This window comes from Liolophura sinensis, chromosome 8 (genome assembly GCF_032854445.1).
Source record: "Liolophura sinensis isolate JHLJ2023 chromosome 8, CUHK_Ljap_v2, whole genome shotgun sequence".
Lineage (NCBI taxonomy): Eukaryota > Metazoa > Mollusca > Polyplacophora > Chitonida > Chitonidae > Liolophura > Liolophura sinensis.
In genome coordinates, this window is record NC_088302.1 from 51,836,350 (window position 1) to 51,856,509 (window position 20,160).

At 38.4% G+C, this 20,160-nt stretch overlaps 3 protein-coding genes across 3 annotated transcripts in view; 1 reads left to right on the forward strand and 2 right to left on the reverse strand.

Moving 5' to 3' along the window:
* Positions 1-729: 729 nt before the first annotated feature.
* Positions 730-3,679, reverse strand: LOC135474081 (uncharacterized). Its single transcript, XM_064754084.1, has 3 exons — positions 3,555-3,679; positions 2,575-2,750; positions 730-979 (listed from the first exon to the last, which is right to left on the reverse strand). Exons 1-3 carry the CDS (start codon positions 3,666-3,668, stop codon positions 943-945), a joined length of 327 nt encoding a protein of 108 aa, XP_064610154.1. The 5' UTR covers positions 3,669-3,679; the 3' UTR covers positions 730-942.
* A 1,551-nt stretch (positions 3,680-5,230) lies between these two features.
* Positions 5,231-19,389, reverse strand: LOC135472442 (protein phosphatase methylesterase 1-like). The gene is made up of 16 exons (XM_064751950.1): positions 19,316-19,389; positions 17,380-17,488; positions 16,815-16,907; positions 16,213-16,270; positions 15,912-15,963; positions 14,367-14,435; positions 13,826-13,911; positions 13,190-13,280; positions 12,596-12,661; positions 12,026-12,188; positions 11,032-11,095; positions 10,242-10,307; positions 9,390-9,434; positions 8,602-8,666; positions 8,143-8,210; positions 5,231-7,637 (listed from the first exon to the last, which is right to left on the reverse strand). The coding sequence occupies exons 1-16, from the start codon at positions 19,387-19,389 to the stop codon at positions 7,619-7,621; spliced, it is 1,188 nt and encodes a 395-aa protein (XP_064608020.1). The 3' UTR covers positions 5,231-7,618.
* Positions 19,390-19,833: 444 nt separating this feature from the next.
* The window catches only part of LOC135472194 (C2 domain-containing protein 3-like), a 34,310-nt gene continuing 33,983 nt past the window's right edge, over positions 19,834-20,160 (forward strand). Inside the window, exon 1 of the mRNA XM_064751574.1 lies at positions 19,834-19,969. Coding sequence (XP_064607644.1) covers positions 19,912-19,969 — 58 coding nt within the window. The 5' untranslated portion in view covers positions 19,834-19,911. The remainder of the gene's footprint in view (positions 19,970-20,160) is intronic.

Below are 20,160 nucleotides of genomic sequence, written 5' to 3' on the forward strand. Positions count from 1 at the left end.
CACATATTTAGAGCCAAGTACTAAACGTCATAAAGTTTCATTGCTGTAGCTTCCCAAAAGAATATCACCCTACCTTCCAAAGGAACTCAAAACACCTTTCTAAGGTCAATAGGACTCAGAATTGGTCAGAATGAGTAACTTACAAATGGGCGAAATTTGAAGTCGAATACAACAAATACAAAAAGACGTGTGCTTGGTCGAACGGCAGAGACTTATGTCATCAACACGCCAGCAATAATATCACTAATCCTAGAGCGAAGGTTAGAATGTTATAATAGCACTGAACAACAACGGCAATAAACAACAACATGCTTACGCTACCCAGCTGCTCAGAGAAGTCTCACCTTCTAATACCGTATATATACACGCATGTTGGTGACGTGCCAGTTTCTTCTATATGTGGTCGAATACATCTTCCGAGAAATTTTACGGCTAACTACAACCTTAACCGCTGCAGCCTTTATTGATACGTTTGTCTTGATACAAGCTTCAACTGAGTGGTTTGAAACTAATTGAAAGTATTAATTTGACAACAACGAAAATAATTTGACTGAAATTGATTTTAGGGTTAGGGTGGAAAACACAGCCGTCCTTAAAGGTCGATAGACTGATATGTCCAATTTGTCGGCGGTCTTATGATACTATAGGATAACGACTCACCAGTATGTATTTTGTACATAACCTTTTGTAACTGATCTTAAGTAAAAGACAAGAACACGTGACCAGTTTTCATCTATTTATACATTTTGATCAATATCACAAATAGGGTTTGTTACATGTGTAGCCAAATTAAGTTTGTTTCCTGACGAGACATCGCTCAGCACAAAAGACAGATGACAGCGAGGTATCAGTGTGCACGTAACACTCATAATACTGTAACGTGGCACAAGTAAATGTTCGTTGTTTCCTCTTTAAAAGACAATCTGGCTTATCTTCTTTCTTTCAGCATTTCCTTGTATCGACAAACAGTACCAATACCCTGAAAGAAAAGGTAGGCCTATAAAGTGGGTCGTATAAGCAAAGGAGACACATGAAAATGTTTCAAAAAGTTCAAGAATATATACATGCACATTTTCTCAAAGAACGTTTTGTAGTAACTCTTCTCGCAGGGCTGAATGGATTTGGACATGATTCGCATCAATGTCGCTAAATTCGTCTAGATGTAGGCTATATGGTATGCTTTATTTGTCTAAATGTAGCCATACAATTACCCTATAACCAATGACCCAGGAGCCTCCCGCTGTGAGTTCAAGTCCAGCTCATGCTGACTTCCTCTCCGGCCGTACGTGGGAAGGTCTGTCAGCAACCTGCGGATGGTCGTAGGCTTCCCCCAGTCTCTGCCCGGTTTCTTCCCACCATTATGCTGGCCAACGTTCTTGAGTGCGGCGCAAAATACCAATCAGATATATAAATGAATACTGGTAGTATGTAAGGTAAAACACCCTACTAAGCATATATGTCCCTTGTAAACTGATAAGTAGCTTTCTTGATCACCATGATGACGACCCAAGCAGGGTCCTGAGAGTGAGCTTTTTTATACGGTGACTGATAATGGCAAACTATGGTTGTGATATATGAGGAAAGTCCATCAATATGCTCAAAATACCAATGTATGTATGCTTGGGTTTAAAGTCGTACTCAAAATACCAATGTATGTATGCTTGGGTTTAAAGTCGTACTCAAAATACCAATGTATGTATGCTTGGGTTTAAAGTCGTACTCAAAATACCAGTGTATGTATGCTTGGGTTTAAAGTCGTACTCAAAATACCAATGTATGTATGCTTGGGTTTAAAGTCGTACTCAAAATATCAATGTATGTGTGCTTGGGTTTAAAGTCGTACTCAAAATACCAATGTAATTCATCAGTAATATATAGTCATGATATAGTGCCGGAATTCTCTTTAGGTATAGAGTAATGCTTTAAACTCGTAGATAAATCATGGTAACAAAATAGTCACCTTATCAATTTAGCAAAATGGCTCTTTCAAATGTTTTTTTCCACGAGACCACCACACTGTCACTTATTAGGCGTACTATGTGTATTTACGGTACCAAATCAGTTTCTTCACACAGTCTGCAAGGATACATTATATCGCCTTGCGTGGTGCTAAGCCTACATAGAACACTACCTACGGTTGATGGAAGGGATCGCAGAGGTTCAGTATCAGCTCTGCTGGGGGGCCTCTTGCACAAAGCGATCGTAGGCCAAACTGACTGTAACTACCATGGCAACATGTTTTCCACATGTGTCTCCATGACGAATCCCTTTGATCAAGCGGCGATGCTGGCCATTAGGACATCCCATTCACAAATAGCCTATCTTGTAGCATTTCCTCAGTTGATTATATGCTTATGTGCACAACAAACCGTGTCTTACATGAACGAAAAGCATGCAAAAGCTAAATTTTTGTTTTAAATCATATCATTTTAAGCGTTGAATAAACTTTAACCGACTTGAGCAGAACAGAGCATCATACAGGAATCTGTCCACTACCTTTCTGACCTTGAAATGTTGTCACGGTCCAGTAGTGGTCAGCTGTATGGGTTTATATACAAGAAGTGAAGCCCATACCTGTCTGTTTGAACAGGTAATCTATGCGCTATGAACTCGGCCATTCTTCCCGCCAGGTGTTGTTTCGTCTGTTTCGTCAGGTCGTCACAGTTATGATGCAGACTGATGTTCACGACAGGGTCTGCAGTTCCGGCTCGTAACATCGCCACGCCAGTCTCAACCTCCAGAACTGTATTCTTAAACAAAACAGCCACTCGTTCCAAGAATACATCACATTTCACTGGAAATATATTACTAATAACTAGTAATGAATACTGCGTTTAACTCACTGAATGCTGATCGTGGCTGTCTAAATGTATACGGTACATTTAGAAACAAACAAACATATATAGCAATAACGTCCAACCTTCTATACTGTGTGTACCGGTACCGAACTATAAGTGTAGTTCCACAGAGACTTGTATATTACCCATGTAATTAACATTTCTTGGATTCATTTATTTCTAAAGCCAGGCTCAATTAACATCTGACAAATAACATATAATTGAGCTTTACTCTGAAACTTGACTCTATAAGCCAGTCTTAACAGAGGTCACGGCACGCATTCTCATTGGACGACGTTTTTAGTTGCAGAGTAACAAAATTCTCACTACCAAAATCAATAGATAAATTTGTAATGCACGTGCGATACTTGTATTGCCACCAATTAAGGCAATCTTAATAAAGTCAGTCCCCATCTCTTAAGCGCATATAATACATTTATCCAGCTTTTATCAAAATCTGTTTTCTGAATTCTGTCCTCGATGTGTTGAAATTTTGGGAATTAACTGTATAATTTTCAAACAAGCAAAAGCCCATAAGGCTATATATAAGGCATAATGGCAGTACTTAAGAATATACTTTAACTGTCCGTGCCAAGTAACGGGTCTTTTCGTGCTCAAATTAAATGGGCTATTATAATCAAACAGCGTTATATTCAGACACAGTTCTTCGACACAACGGAGTAACAAACCTCTTTTTTTTATACCCAGATACCATACCTGTAAATTTGACTTCAACAGGTCTACTAGATACGTGGATAGCTGATTCAGAAAGTCACCAGTTATAGCCTGCTTGTCTAGGTTTGTTCTGACCACAGCACAGACACACGCCATGACTGACTGTAGGTTCTCAGCTCACTGTGAGGCTATAGCCAAAACTTGATTTTACATAAGGACAAAATTCAGGTATAATGTATACTCTGGCGGCGTATATATTACACCGACGCATAGAGTTATCCAGGTAATTAACAGCACAGGACTAAACTGTCGCCTGTGTATACCCTCGACTAAATCAACAAAGAGAAACACATTGGAGCAAACAATGTGACAACCTGAAACTATACACGCAGTTGTTATTTTGCCGTGTATCAGCCTGAATGAGTTAATACAATACCATATCAGTTGTGGGCTATGTTCTGGTCCGACTGGTTAATAGCTTAGCAAACTGAAGGGCATATATGTGGACAGACGGGTAGGTCCCTAGAGTTTTGGCTTGATTGCCGAGTACAGTTGTTAACAAACACTGCGATCATACTTCTGTTTGCATAAACATACACGCCTGGACATACTGCTCCTACGTTATTCATATATCCCATCAAGGCCGGAATATTGGATAGTTTCTGATATGTGTAGAGCCCAGGACAAAAAGAATGTACTGGAGGGAAAAAACACGTTGGATTTAATACGGTTACGTAAATCGTGAAGCTAGAATGGAATTTATTTATTTGTTTGATTGGTTTTTTACACCGTACTCAATAATAAATTTATTTCACCTATACGATGGCGGCCAGGGTTATGGTGGTAGGAAACCGGGCAGAGTCCGAGGGAAACCCACGACCATCCGCAGGTTAGTGACAGACCTTCCCATATAGTGCCGGAGAGGATCTTCGGTGTATAGCGGTTAGCGTTTGAATGCACAGCTGTAAATTTTTACCATTTAGGCTACATTTATCTGTTTAATTACTTGGTTCACCATACCCAAGACTTACACCATGGCCTTCAGTTTTATGATTCGTGATAACCAGAGTGTCAAGCATAAACCGCCAACCTTTGGCAAGTAACTAACGAATGTTCGGAAATGCCACTGATTATCACCGCACAGCGAGCTCAAAGCGTTTGTTGTATACGCAGAAGATAAGCTCCGACGAACTCCACGTAAGACCATCACTACTGGTGCCGATTTCATGAAGCTCACTTAGCTAAGTTTGTCCTTGACTACCATGACAACATATATTGTAGAGATATGAAGTGCGTCTAGCTAAGGGCAACTTAACACTACGTATGCTTCACAAAACTGGCCCCAGATGTCCGAGATGTCCATCGCTTCCTGTCGCCGAGGCCCGAGAAAGCCGGAAACGATCTCCCGACATTCCCTGCCCAAGGCTGGGATTGAACCACCATTTGGTGTGTTCTAACGACCGAAAGACATAAATCTTAATCACTCCGCCACCTCCCACTCCTGTAACTAGTTGAACTTAAAAGCTCCAAGTGATTTGTCTTTACAATATAAAAGTACATAATAACAAAAAGTGGAACATGGTAATTTTGAACGATGACTCCCTTTGATATGACCAATTAAGAACTGCAATTAACTTAACAATTATATCACTAATCAACTAAAATCAATAAACGTAGAATAACAAATTTTATCAATATTTTTGAAAAAAAGTGTCACTTTTAATACATACATGCACATATACAGAGCGTTCAACATTTGAGGTTATTTACAAATACACATTCTTTATTATAGTACATCCATTACAACGGAATAATACTATCATTCACAAATAGCTACTGTTAGGAATGACTAACACTATTATGTTAGACCAGATATTGGCCTACCTTTGGCATAGAAGTTATCTATCTAACCCAGCCGTCAATCAGTAGCAAATATATCAGTCATTACTGCATACATCAACAAATTATACCAACTGAAAACAGACAAAGTATACGGCAATAAAAGGCAGGTTATCATTTACCATAATTAATGGTACATGTTATATGGCATATGACTTAAATTTTACGAAATGTTTTACAAAACATAATCATATATGTTAACAATATATAAATAAATATTCTGAAATCATATTCGTCATTCTATTCACAACACAGGATTTGTCAGCTTATGGAGATGGAGTTCAGCACTGAACGATTCTAGTAATCCATGCAAGTGAAATACAACATCTGATCATTTCGCTCAATAACCTGATATTTTATTTATTTATTTATTTATTTGATTGGAGTTTTATGTCCTATTTCAAGAATATTTCACTTCTACAACTGCTGCTAGCATTAGAGTTTGAGGAAAACCGGGGAAAACACACGACCGCCCACAAATGGTTAGCAGACCTTCACATGTACGACCAGAGATGAAGCCAGCATGAGATGGACTTGAACTGGCAGCGATCAATGGGTGAGAGGGTCCTGGGTGATTGTGCTGCATTGTCCAGCTAACCGCTGAACTATGGAGGCCTCCCTCACAAGCTTCAAGTCCTAAATATTAAGTTTTACCAGCCGGTAGATAACAAGGCATAGGTATTTTGGATGCCAATTCAAGCCAACCTATGTTTTTTTGACGTTCATCACTTAGTAACCCTCAGTATATGTGAACAACATCACCTAATTAATCTTTTGAAACCCTTTATGGCATTCTTAAATGTACATGTCATATGTAGACATGGATATCTGAACATTTTTTTTTTGTTTTTCATGTTTTTTTGATGATTCAAGAATCCATTTAAAATACAAACATGCCCAATCTCCCCAACATTTAAAGTCAGATCTAGAACTGCTCTGGTAGGGAACTAGTTCTGAAGATATACCTGCTCCAACTCATCAGATTCTTTCCTTCATGCTACAGGTGTGTTGAAGTTGCGATTCCGAGTGGTAGTCACTTAAGTGATTTCAAATTGATACATTTCAGATGGACATTTAACACTAAAAATCTCTAACATGGCTTTTGTGCCTCACTTAATACTGGATAGGCTAACAAAAATAAAACCTTGTGAACAATGATTTTTCTGATTGATGACTGCAGTTGTGATTAAAAAAAAAAGTGGCCCAACATTAGCCAACATTGCACCTGATATAATTCTATCTTTGACAACTGAACCATTGTGTTTATATGTAAACACTTCCGAAAAATACCTTGTAAGAGCTAAGAAAAGTGACTGGATGAATCAAAGTAGAATTATGTCACATCTTCATCAAAACAGCCAGAAATTTCTAACTGGTTTATCTACCACCTTTCAAACAGGCAAGTTTATTACAAGGAATATACACTTAAATTTATACTAACTAATAAAGGAAATCCCTGCATCCTGGACACAATGAAACACTGGTTATTTCTGTCACAGCCCATAAAACTACTATTCTTTTTCCATGTCATACATGTATTTATTTTATTTGATTTATTAGAATGTGATGTTGAGAGTGCATCAACATGAAAATTGTTATCAAAGAGAAGGCTTCTTTGCAAGTCAATCAAAATGTCTGAGGGCTTGATGGTTTGAAAGTCAATCATTACTGTGGTGTTTGTCAACATTAACCAGATAAAGCCCACCATGGATAATGTCAAGGTCCCAGTTTGGGCCAGATTTCACCCAATGTCAATGTGACTCAGTCTGCCACATCTGACAAACTGTCAGTATATGTGTTCATTTATTTGATTGGTGTCAATACAGCCTGAATAACGGCGAGGTAAGACCCAAAGTCAACCAGATCTGACATAAAGTCCATCTGACCAAAGTAAATTTAGGTTTGACCCATTGTCGACATGACCCAAGCCAAGTCAGATTTGACCAATGACAACATGGCCATGGTGAAGTTAGATTTGAGCCAATGTCAACACAACCCAGGTAAAACCAAATAAGGCCCCGTAAGGTCATGACGCAGGTAGAGCAAGATATGTCCAATCATCAACATCATCCCGACACAACCCGATATTGCCCACTGCCAAGATGATCTCATATAGCCAGGTATCACCCATCGTCAACATAATCCAGGTACAGCCAGATATCAACTATTGTCAACACTATTCGGATAAAGCCAGAAATTGCCCAATGTCAACAGGCTGGAAACGTTCTGCAAAAATAAGACATAGTGTTATGAGTAATAACCATTGTTATTTTTCAGCTAATTAAAGAAGAAATCAGTGCAGCAAATGGAGGTAAATGTGGAATAATGTACTTAAATACATATTCTGCATGGCACAAAAACCAGCCTTTCTTTGCCCCAAAAGAATTTGTGGAATGTCTCTAGACTAATGTTCTGCATACTTTATTTGATATAAATATAATTTATCATAATCAATTAATCGATTTAATATTATTTATTTACTAGAATGTTTGTCCTCCGCAAAAATACCAGATACACCTCGATTTCAATTACAGGTGAAATAGTGAAAGTGATTTGATACTGCCACCTTACTGATAAGTGGACGACTGCCTGAGGTGATACAAAGTTAACCTCTGTCTCCAATCAACACACAGCAAAGGCCTGATAGCATGACTAACTGTACACTAGGGAGGATAAATGGACGGTTGCATGTCCTTTATGTCTCGTAATCTAATAGTCTCTGAAAGCCTACCTGTGAAAATTTGCTGTAGGCTCTGCCACCTTATGTCGTACCATGAATGTGGCCAGCACATCAGCAACCTAGAAACAAAAAAACTTTCCTTTCATCTAAAAAAGCTCACCATTTTATCTTAGATACAGCAAACTCCCAGACAAATTAATGTCAATGTACAGGTACCATATATTTGACATGTTACAGAGAAGAGCACTGTTGTCACAACACCATCATTCCATCCTGCCATGATACATACCGGTATCCTACAATGTCAGTATTCTACATTTTGGCACATTTTCATAGTTTAAATTTTCACATATCCTGACAAATTCACAACCTCTTCACATACATACTTCAGAAATGTTCTTCTTCATTTAACTAATAGTATGGCCAATATGCCCTTTGTTTTTACTATTTGGAAGTACCAAAGGGTTGGGAAAATAGGGTTGTTTAACCAAATAAAACATAGTGTCTCACCTTATCTGGGACATCCTCATGAACTGCATGGCCACACTGTGGTAACACCTGCATCTGGAACTTGCCTAAGAACAAAGAACAAGACTGTAGCTAGGTTGCACAAGTATGAAATATAGCACACCTTATTAACTATAAACATGCCAAAATTACTGTTGGTAAATTTTAGCTATCAAAAATGTGATGAGCACCTCTGGGACTATATTTATTTATTAATCTAAATGGCTTTTCATGTCATACTGAAGAACATTTCACTTTGTAACGGCAACCAACATTAAAGTGGGAGGCACCCACAACCATCTGAAAGGTGGCTGGCATAACTTGCCACATACGAACACAGAGGAAGGCAGGATGAGCTGGACTTGAACTCACAGCGACCACACTGGTAAGAGCCTCTTGAGTCAAAGTGCTGAGCTAGCACACTAACCACTCAGCCCTCTGAACCCACATAAAGGCAGCTACAATTTGGTAGCAAAAGGTAAAATTTTCAGGTTTTATGAGGCCTCTTGATATTGTAAAACAGACAGTGATTTGAAAAACAGAAAAAAATATATTTACCCTCTTTTAGTATTATCAGATGGAAAGCTGTATCATTCAAAATTATTAGCAAGATGAGTATCATTTGACTTTATCTGACAGATATGTTACATTCAGCAAAATGAACAGATATGTATCATTTGGGGCTTTTTTAGACAGATATACTATATATATATATATATATATATATATATATATATATACATATCAATGTGTGAACAGACAGTCCCAATGTCAATGATGGACAAACTCACCCTGCATCTGGCCTATAGTTAGATCTTTGTCCAATCTATCAACACCTACAAAAGATCAGTAATACTTGTATAATATTGTTTGGCTCAGACATCGCTGATAGGGAATTCTGCCACCAGTTATTCCCATTCAAAGCGACAGTGCAAGTAAGATATTGCACCTGAAAAAACAAAAAAATGCTCAAACACTTCTTCACATAAAGTCTAGACAAAGTCTTGAGTATACAAGCTTACAGAGATATATTCTAACAAGTTTGTGGCCATGGAGACAATGAAAGCAATAAAACCTGTGACAAATCTTGTATCTCACTTCTATTATACATCTAAGCAAAGTTCCACGCGTCACAGAAACCAATGTGAAAAGAGATAAGGAGTCTGTGAACTTCAAGCTGACCATGCAGCAGGAGTCATTAGATCACTTGGCCAGTCAGTGCCTTACATGTAGTTGGCCCCAAGTGATCCCAGTCTACTAGTAGTTCATTTATTTATTTGGTCTATTATGCAACAATTAACCTTCACTAGGAAAGTGGTCAGGTTCAGAATAGGTCAGTGTCAGGATTTCATGAGAATTCTGAGAAGCCCTCTGTCAAAAAGAGTACATACACAAATTGATACCGTCACCTCATATGATCAAGTATGCCAATCTGTAGACAGCGTCAGTACCCAAGGAACCAAGTCCATTGATTGGCCAACCAGCACCACATTATTTATTTATTTTCAAACGTGAAACTGTGAACACATGTATAACAGAATCAACATGGCAAGGTGAAAAAGCACCCAAATTTTTGCTTTATTCCCTATTTGTTTACCCAAATGAATATGCATGCACATGTACACAGCACGGAAGTCACCTACCTGCCAACAGTAACAACTTAGATGCGTGACACTCAAGAAACAGTTGGGAAAGACCCTTAAACCAGCCTAAAATCAGAACGAAAATGAAAATAATAGAAACTGTTTTGAAGACACGAAAAACACAATAAATCCTCACAAAAACTTTCAACATGTATGTCTCTAGACACACATTTATTCAATTGTGAAACTGTTCCAATCACCAAAATTCTGACATGCATTAAGTTAAGGAATTATCAGGTCATTTAGTTGGGATTTAATGCTGTACTCAACAATAAATCACTTCCACGAACAGTCAGTCTCATGGGTTCAGGAAACCGCAGAATAAACCACCAGTCTTTGGTAAAGTAACTGACTAACTTTGCCACATATGATGTACAGATGAATGTCACAATGATGGAAGGCAAATGCTCTCAAGAGAACTTCACCCACATGGCCGCTCAACTGCTTAGAAGTACAAAGGCTTTAAGAACAGTGGCAGTGGCTGACTATCTATGATTTCCTGTTGGAAGCTGGAAATGAATTAATCATGTTGGGATTGTATGATAGACACCTTAACCAATCAGCTGCAACCACCCCAAAGTTTTGAAATGGTTCTATCTACTAACATTATAAGGCACTTCTGATAAATGACCAGACAAGATGAAGGCAAATCTTATGGGTCGTGATCATGAATCACTAAGATCCATGATTATAATGACATTTTTTCACACTTACTTAGTCAATAATAAAAAAATATCAAGTAACAAAGATTGTTAAGTCTCCTCTTCTAAGGGGGAAAGTGATGACATACCCGGCCAGAATTGCTCTGTGTTTGACAAGTCAATCCTCCATGTGTACTTCACATCTGACACATTCTACAACAGTACAACATAACCACCATGAGGTTTGTAACATAATACAACATAAATTACCATGAGGTTTGCAACATAGTACAACATAACCACCATGAGGTTTGCAACATAGTACAACATAAATCACCATGACGTTTGCAACATAGTACAACATAACCACAATGAGGTTTGCAACATAGTACAACATTAATCACCATGAGGTTTCCAACACAGTACAATATAAATCACCATGAGGTTTGCAACATAGTACAACATAACCACCATGAGGTTTGCAACATAGTACAACATAAATCACCATGAGGTTTGCAACATAGTACAACATAACCACCTTGAGGTTTGCAACATAGTACAACATAACGACAATGAGGTTTGCAACATAGTACAACATAAATCACCATGAGGTTTGCAACATAGTACGACATAAATCACCATGAGGTTTGCAACATAGTACAACATAAATCACCATGAGGTTTGTAACATAGTATGACATAAATCACCAGGAGGTTTGGCAACATAGGTATTTAACAGCAAGACCTAAATAAAGGTGAGTTCATTTCACAAAACAGATGTGCTAAAAAATGTCATCAAAAGTTTGAAGGAAAATGTCAGGTCTTACATAATGACATTTGAAGTTTGCCTCTTACTGTTACAAAGTGCATTATTAAAACTGGATACCGAATGCTCATAATGCAAGCAATAACAATTTTCTGAATATTTACACTAAAAGAAGAAGACAGAACCAATTAACCTTTGGGCATGATCTCCAATAAACATGTATCCCAGTTCTCTTTACTCATTTGCAAACACAGATTACAAGAAACAGAGTAAAATTCCATCATAGTAATTCAATGCATGTTATTAAATTTTTTTTGTTATGATAAATACGCTCACACACCAAAGAAACCAGACCGAATATTCCAGGGAAGTAATTACCCCTTGATCATGTGTCACAGGTTTTGTGTTATCACATTCCTTGTGGGTTGCCTCCCCTTCTTCCTCCTGCTCCTCTGCTATGGTGGTGTTTTGATTACAACTGTTGGCAGCTGCGTCCACCTCGTGGTCTAACACTGCAGTGGCTGTCTCATCTGTATCCACTCTGAGATTACATACATGGGTAAGAAACTGGTCTACGATGAATTTTACATGACAACAAAAAAAAGAGAAAAGTACCGATACCTACAAGTACATGCATTATCATGTTTCAAATTATACAAAAAGTTATGTGTTCCTCATATTTTTTTACCAAACACTTTACAGCTGACATGGCTATGGCCTTACGTTTCAGCCATGGTGTTCATAGATGTACATACAGATGCCTTAAAATACCACAATGTTCCCAAAGTGACCACAAAACCTGTGAACAAACAAATTCTATTTGAGAGTATACAACAAGTTTGACGAACAGCTGCCGGCAAGCTGTTCAAAAAGTCAATTAGTCCAATCAGCGGCCATCACTTGATCAAATAACAAAGAACAAGCATTTTTTAATTACCCTGGGCTTACCTTTTGACCTGTCCAACCATAGAGACCCTGGCCGACTCTAGATTCCGGACCTGACCACTACGTACACTGCACAAAACACACAAGATACAAAATATTGACGGCAATGTCAGCGAGTTAGTGTTGAAACTTTTTTCTTTGATAAAACAATTAGAAGTTTAACCAGAAGAGCTTGCTTTTGAATCTTCCTAATTACTATACTTTTAAACAACATTTAGTCCTTATTTTTGTATAAAGGAAACTGCATACATGCTAATGGTAGTGATACACGGAAACCTTAAATATCAATAAATTATGTACTTCATTAAGCACATCTCATTTTCTTCATAACTTATAATATTAGCATGTACAGTGATTGGTCTACTTCTCTGCTGTTGAAACACTCAGCTCACTAACATATCAATGGTATTCCTGGGACACCACCTTGTATTAGAACATGAAGGCTGGTACGTTGTCAGAACATATAATACCAGACTGGCCAACTCCCTTTTATTGTGAGCAGTCTTTGCTGGTTTCTTATACATGTATAACTACACTATCTTCGTAGTGCACTATGAATAAATTAAAACTTTTTATCAATAAGAGATGTAAACTGACCACCACTCTATTGCCTGCTCCAGTGAGTTAAATGTCTTTGGTCTACTGCGAAGAAATGTTTGCATACTGCTCAATGCTTCCATAGCTGTGCCTGTCAGCAAAAACAAATGAAAAATTTCAGTGGAACATGCTTCAGCAGCTAAATATAACCAAATTCCCTACATGAATCAGTAAAATTTCACAGCATCGGATGATTTTACTTAAAACAGAACACAACCGACCAAAAATTAAAATGATAGAAGTTCACATTGGAACAGACGCACACAGACAGACTGAGGTTTTCTTCTGTGATGTGGTAGTGCTTGTGCACTTCATAAGTTTCACCAATAATGGAGTACCACAAAAGGTGGTGCTAGTGTGAATTAGCATGCCACAAGTCTTTTGCGGCACAACGCTAAACATGTTGCATTCTGTGGTTTCATTTGGTCTATCCACTGTTGATGCTGCAGTGGAATGTCCAGCATCACTGACGTGATGTAATACGTTCCACTTCGGACTTCTGCTGGCATCCACCTGTGACGTAATACAAGAATGAACATAGCTTTGGACCATTTTGTTACGGGCATAAAGGAGTTTTATGAGTTCCCCATTTTGGCTGAGAGGTATGCGTATGGTATGACACCATTCCCCTCTTACCTTCAACAACATCAATAACCACCAGGCCAATCAAGGTGGGTACTAGCTCTCTGTGAGCGGTATGAACTGCTATAGCACCACCCATACTGTAAACACAAACAGAACAGCGAGCAGGCATGTTACCAGATACATGTACCTATGCACATGTACTATACAGATGACCAGGTTAAGGGATGAAAATTGCAGACAATGTGAAATCTTCTTATCCACAGATTCTCAGAACACATGATTACACAATCAATTTCATAAGTCAACTTTGTTACTGTAGGCAAATGAGTTTCATGAGAACTAGTGTCTGAGAATGGCGTTACATATTCCCAGTCACGGCAACAATGAATTTATATATTCATCTGATTAGCGATCAATGTCACACTCAAGAATTTTTCACTTATTTGATGGCGGTCAATTTTATGAGTGGAGAAAATCGGATTGTGCTTGACAGCGGCTAAAATATGACCAGATCTAAAATGACTTTACAAGTACAGCTCCAAGTACACAAGTGACTTTATCAGGCAGATAACTCAGTACAAATTAAGCATACCTGTGACCAATGAGTATTACAGGTGGAGGGTTGTCCCCATATAATTTCTCTATGACCTTTCCAACATCACTGTAACAGTAATTGACATCAATGATATATGAAACAGCCCATGACAAAACAAGGACTGACTTATCTCAACAACAAAAACTCACGTACATGTAGAATAACGCTTTCCATGTTGAAGAACAGATGAGATGTTTACCTCATTTCTCACAGTCTTTTGACTTTTAAATGTTACTTGCAATGTATTGCCAGTAAACATGAACTTTATAACTTTTGAAGCTCTTTTAGGACATTTTAAAACAGCCATGAGTTAAGCTTGTAACAGTTGGTCACACCAAGCTTTCACTTAGTCACCGGCCAATAAACATAATACTGCCCTCAATTTCTACGCTCGTCCATTGGGCAACCAAAACCACCCTCAATTTCTACGGTCGTCCATTGGGCAACCAAAACCACCCTCAATTTCTACGGTCGTCCATTGGGCAACCAAAACCACCATGTGGTTGTGCATCGGACTATCAAAAGCCGGACGAATTTAAGACGAGGCTTATGTGGAATTTACATCAATGTATGCTGGACATAAATGGCCCGCGAGCCTATAAAACGGTGATCGTGACACACGTGTAAGCTTTACGCCACTAAGACAGTTGTGCATGTGGCCAGCCAACTCCCAACAGACCGGTCACAGTGCCCATGACAGCTGTGTTTATGCCCTTCCACCAGACAATGGTTATCAAGTTTTGTATGTCTTTCAAGCCCTTCCTCTGAAACGTCTCCATTAGTCTGAGATAAGAGGAAAACATTCTGTGAAATTAATTACTTAACACTTCTGTAAAAACCTAACGAAATCGGGATTTCTCACACCTGTCAATCTCACTGGCTACATGAGGAGGTGCTTGTGCAATGATACAGCTTAGCCTCCTTTGCTACGCGCACAAAACAAGCCTTGGCTTCGGTACGACACAGAGAGAAAATAAATGTTTTGCAAAGTATGCAAAACACATTATTCAGATCAAAATTTCGTTATAGGCTGCTCCTGCCTTAGAATAGGAAGTCTTAAAACGCACCAGAAAATTGAAACACACCAGAGAGCAGTGGAGGTGGAAAAGACATCGCAAGCTAGACCAGGAACAACTCCTGTGGAACAAGGCGTAGGGAATATGAAAGGAAAAGCGTTAAATAAACTGAAAACTCGTTTCCAGTCCATACACTTGCTAAAAAATCTAGACCATTTACAGACTATGTCTGGTCCTGTATTCTGAAAGAAAAGAAGGGTGTTGACACAGGGCAAGCATACATGAATGATGTCAAGTGCAAGGAATTTACCAGCGCTATAGCCGAAGTGGAGCGGCAAAACTTGGAGAAAGGCGTCTCGGCACCACATATGTGATTGTCTGAATATTTCACTGGTAGCATGGAGAACAACCAAAAAAGGGGCCAACCTGAATCTAGGGTCATGGTTGCCCTGCGGACAACCTCAAAAAATTGCTAAAATTGAGGGCTGTAATACATCTGTATATAACAAGAAACTGGCCAGCTCACCTGGACAATGTCTCTATGCACAGGTCTTTATCATCAGATGTAGATGTGTCACCTGAAATCATTAATACAAATCTGCTTGTGAGAACCAATCAGAACACAGCACACCAGCAGTCATTCATAAACAATTAAAATTAACTTCATTTGTAAAATTTGTTATATGGGCTCTCACACGTGTACTTTAGTATAGGGGATTTGTGAGGTGCTTCAAAAAATCTATATTTGGCACAAGCAATTCTCAAACCTTGCCCATATTAACATTATCACAACATTCACTCATGTCTGAATCTACAATTTTTCTTACCATGGCCTCTGAGATCAATTGCAGCACATCGACAAGCAACTAGATTGGAGATGACAGACTGAAATAAAAATAATATAAGTCAGATAATTCCACACACCAGCTCATATTTACCTACGACTACATGTAACAACAGCCCCTTCTGTCCTGTGAGTAAGGCTGCTTTCTAGTTTTAATGAGGACAAACTTACGAAACATATTAGCTGAAGATTTAGCTTTCCGGTTGTTTTCTACAATCTTCACTCAGCTAAGAGATGCCACTCTCAAACATCCTTCTGTCAATTTGCATAAGAGAATTTCTGGACTTTACTGCTACATACAATGTAAGTTACGGAAACCAAGTGTTCACATTAAAGAGTGGCTTCAATACCGACAAATGTTAAAAACAGGTAATTACTCATTAATTCAACAAATAACTTTTTATGCTCATCAGTAGAAAGCGAGTCTAGAGATGCGAATTCAAGCTTCTCCAGGTATGCCAGGCAATTGAATTTGAGGGATAACAACAAAACTGATTCAAAATAAAGGTATTCTTAATGACATAAAGATAGTCATGACCCAGAAACAATATTAAACAACTGAGCGATATATTGTTGTATACATACTGAAAGAACTGCCCAAGACAAAGCTGAGAATCCTCCTCCGTGGAGAAAAAACAGAACAGGTCCTTCATCTCCACATTCGTACACCCGGAATATCTAGACAATGTGATAGCAAGCCAAATAACTGAAGAACACTGGGGGAGATGGGAAAAGCAGGATATGGTGTTACCATCAAGTCTCTGACATTACTAGTGACATGGCATGACGAAAAACAAATGAGATCTCTAAATTCACTCACAGAGGCTATTTATATAGATGTTCAGCTATAAACAATCATGAAGACAATCAGACATCAACAAGGAGGCTGGGAAACATAGAACATATACTTTTAACATCAGTTTTGTTCAACAACTATCAGGACAACTTAACTTAACAAAAGTTATGTAAACTAACACACAGGACAAACTGTATCAAGTAACTGTACATCTTCACAGAGTTGGAGATACCATACACAGATGTACAAGTATTTCTGACAGATAATTTAAGAGCTCCTCTCACAGGAGTTGCATATTCTACTAGGTTTGAATAAACCATGCACTGCACACTTGAAGCACAACCAAAAGGATACATTTTCTTCGTCTAATTTGACATCATGCATTTTTTGAAAGTATTTGTCCCAGTGAACTGGAGAATAGTCTCTTCTTCGTTGAAAGCCCTTCCTACCGCCTGATGAACCACTGCAAGGAAAGAAAATCAGATTTATTAGTAGTATCCTTTGCTATCTCTTCTCAATGTCAACATTTTATTTACTTGAGATTAACACCATATTCAAGAATTCACTACTATACAATATTAGATCAGCTAAAACCTAATAAACATGTACCTGCAAACAAAATACTGATGGTATGGTCAGGAGGGCTCCCCTGGTTAAAACAAAAACTCCTAAACTGACTTTCAAATAGTATGATCACTGCATGGTGTTCAACACTGCAGGGTGTTTAACATGATCGTACACTCTAAACTGAACAAGCTACCAGCTTGCTTAAGATTTATAACAGAATCAACACACTTTCTACTCTGAACTACGAAATTGCCAGTTACGCACATCTCCAAAACAAGGAAACCTTGTGTTCAAGGTAGGTACATTCTGTTGACGCCTTCATGGTGGTAATGCCTCTGTACTAGAGCATGTACCAGAGTATGGTGGCAATGTGGTCAGAACAGAAAATAGGCCTTGTCCCATCATTGATGCCTTGTCCCCTTATTGATACACAACTATTTTATGTGCAGATAGGTGGAGAGCTACAGCGTGAAAGCCAATGAATTTGAGCAGCTCTGGTCTACTCCTAAACAAGGCTTAGCATAATGACATGGTGGGTTTCAGCTGATGAGGGGGTACCTCTCCTGGTGCAGAAATATTAGCAGTATATGGAAGCTATGCTTAATAACTATATGTTAAAAGGTGGAGCAAGACCTTTATTGAAAACAGCTGATTTTATTCAATGTTAGACCCTTACTCTCTCTCTGTAATGTTTACCCAAGGATTCATGTCTAAACAGCTGTATTACCAACCCAATTTCATTTACATTTGGTCTGTAGTTCTCCGTTAATCAGAAAATAAAAACCATAACACTTCTGCAATGACAAAGACAATTAGCCAAATCAGAGTACCAGTTTTTTTAGCATCAATACTTCCACAACACTATTCAAGCAAGTACAAGAAACGGAGCTGCAATCTGTCTAGTCCATCTAGATAGGCTCAAGCGTTTCATGCCGTCAGGGAGGAGTTAAGAAGACTGAAGTTGTGTTTAGAGATGGCCATGAAAATATATAATAGTTTTCTGGAACATTTCAATTCCAAAACTCAGTTACATTGCAAACCCACAAGCAGGTCATGTGACACTTCAAAAGGGCTGTTGGAGAGATGCTCGATGCCACTGACATTCAAGCAGTCAATGTGATCACAAGGTAGCCAGCTAATTTACTTTCACTGGAGAGGACAGTAAAATACGATGAGAGAGTATTCAAACCTCAACCAGAAAATTACATAGAAATGAGCGGAGGAGGTGCGTTAGATTCTGAGAAACATTGGCGGGAAGGAGAAGAGAGTTTGAAACTTGCACCACATTTTTGGAAAGGCAGGCATGTTTTACGCTGGATGTCAGAATTTTTAAAATACTACACTAAGTTCATTTAGATGGAGTACTCTTTCAGGCTAGTGCCATTTATTTTATTTTCATGACAGTGAGTGACTGACTGATTAGGACGAGTGAGGCACAATTTCGGCTTGAAGCTGAATGTGGGTTAGTATAGAGACCGCTGTGGCGTCAATCCACTGTCAGTGTCACAAAATTACTACAACAGGCCTAGCATTGCTTCTACTACCACTAGCAGTCTTCCGGACTCCCTTAGTAAACAGAGAATGGAGTAACTGACTGAGGTCCAGTTATCGTCATGTTGACTTGATGAAAAATGATAGTTTTGATAAGTAGATCAAACAAATTAATTCCACAATAACGAAAGTTAATTCCAAGCATTGAAAAGTGGTTGTGTATCTTGCTTACCCCAAACCAGGTGGTGGCATTGGCGGTAGTCCGCCTATTTTACCCTTCAACACTTCTCTCTGCATAGCAGACATCTTTTTATACTCTCTAAAATAAAAACAGGCTTGTCAAACTAAGAATATGGCTAGTTTTGAGACCAAACTATTAAACAAAATCACTCATATGTTATTTTTATATATGGAGTCAGTTGTTTACAAAATAAGATCTGATACAAAGTATATAATGATAATACAAAGAATACTTTTAAAACTATGTGAAGGCTATTTTTAAAACTGCTAACAGCGTTAAGAATTTTTGAAGCATACACTCTGCCGTATATAGTTGTCTTTTGTTGACTCGGTTTTGGGCATGTTGACAATTTTGAAGGATAACTCAATCCATTTGTAACTTTAAAGTTTAAAAATAAAGGCTTTTATTAACATTTTATTGCCTATCAAGAACTTTGTATGTTAGGATCTAATGCAGAGGTTACATTACATGTTGTTTCGGAGGTTGTGTGTATGGCGGACAAGTTTAGACTAATGTTTTGTATGGAAACGAAATGGCGCTACATTTGACACCTGTGTAAGGGATGCTGTTGAATGTTTTGATGAAAAATGAAGCCTGGGAAGGTTGGGAAGAAAAAGGGGAAGCACAAGTCATCTAAGAGTAAAGGTCTGTTCTCATGCTAGGGTAATCTCGTCCGCGTTCTGTGTTATGATACTAGTAAAGCCATTTGTCGGCGTGTACTGTACCACTACCAGCCCTCGATCATTCACTGGCACAGGCCTGTGTGTTTACCGCAAAAACGACGCATTGCACTTTAGGGCAGTGAAACTAACTTACAACAAAAATGGGGCGAGTGA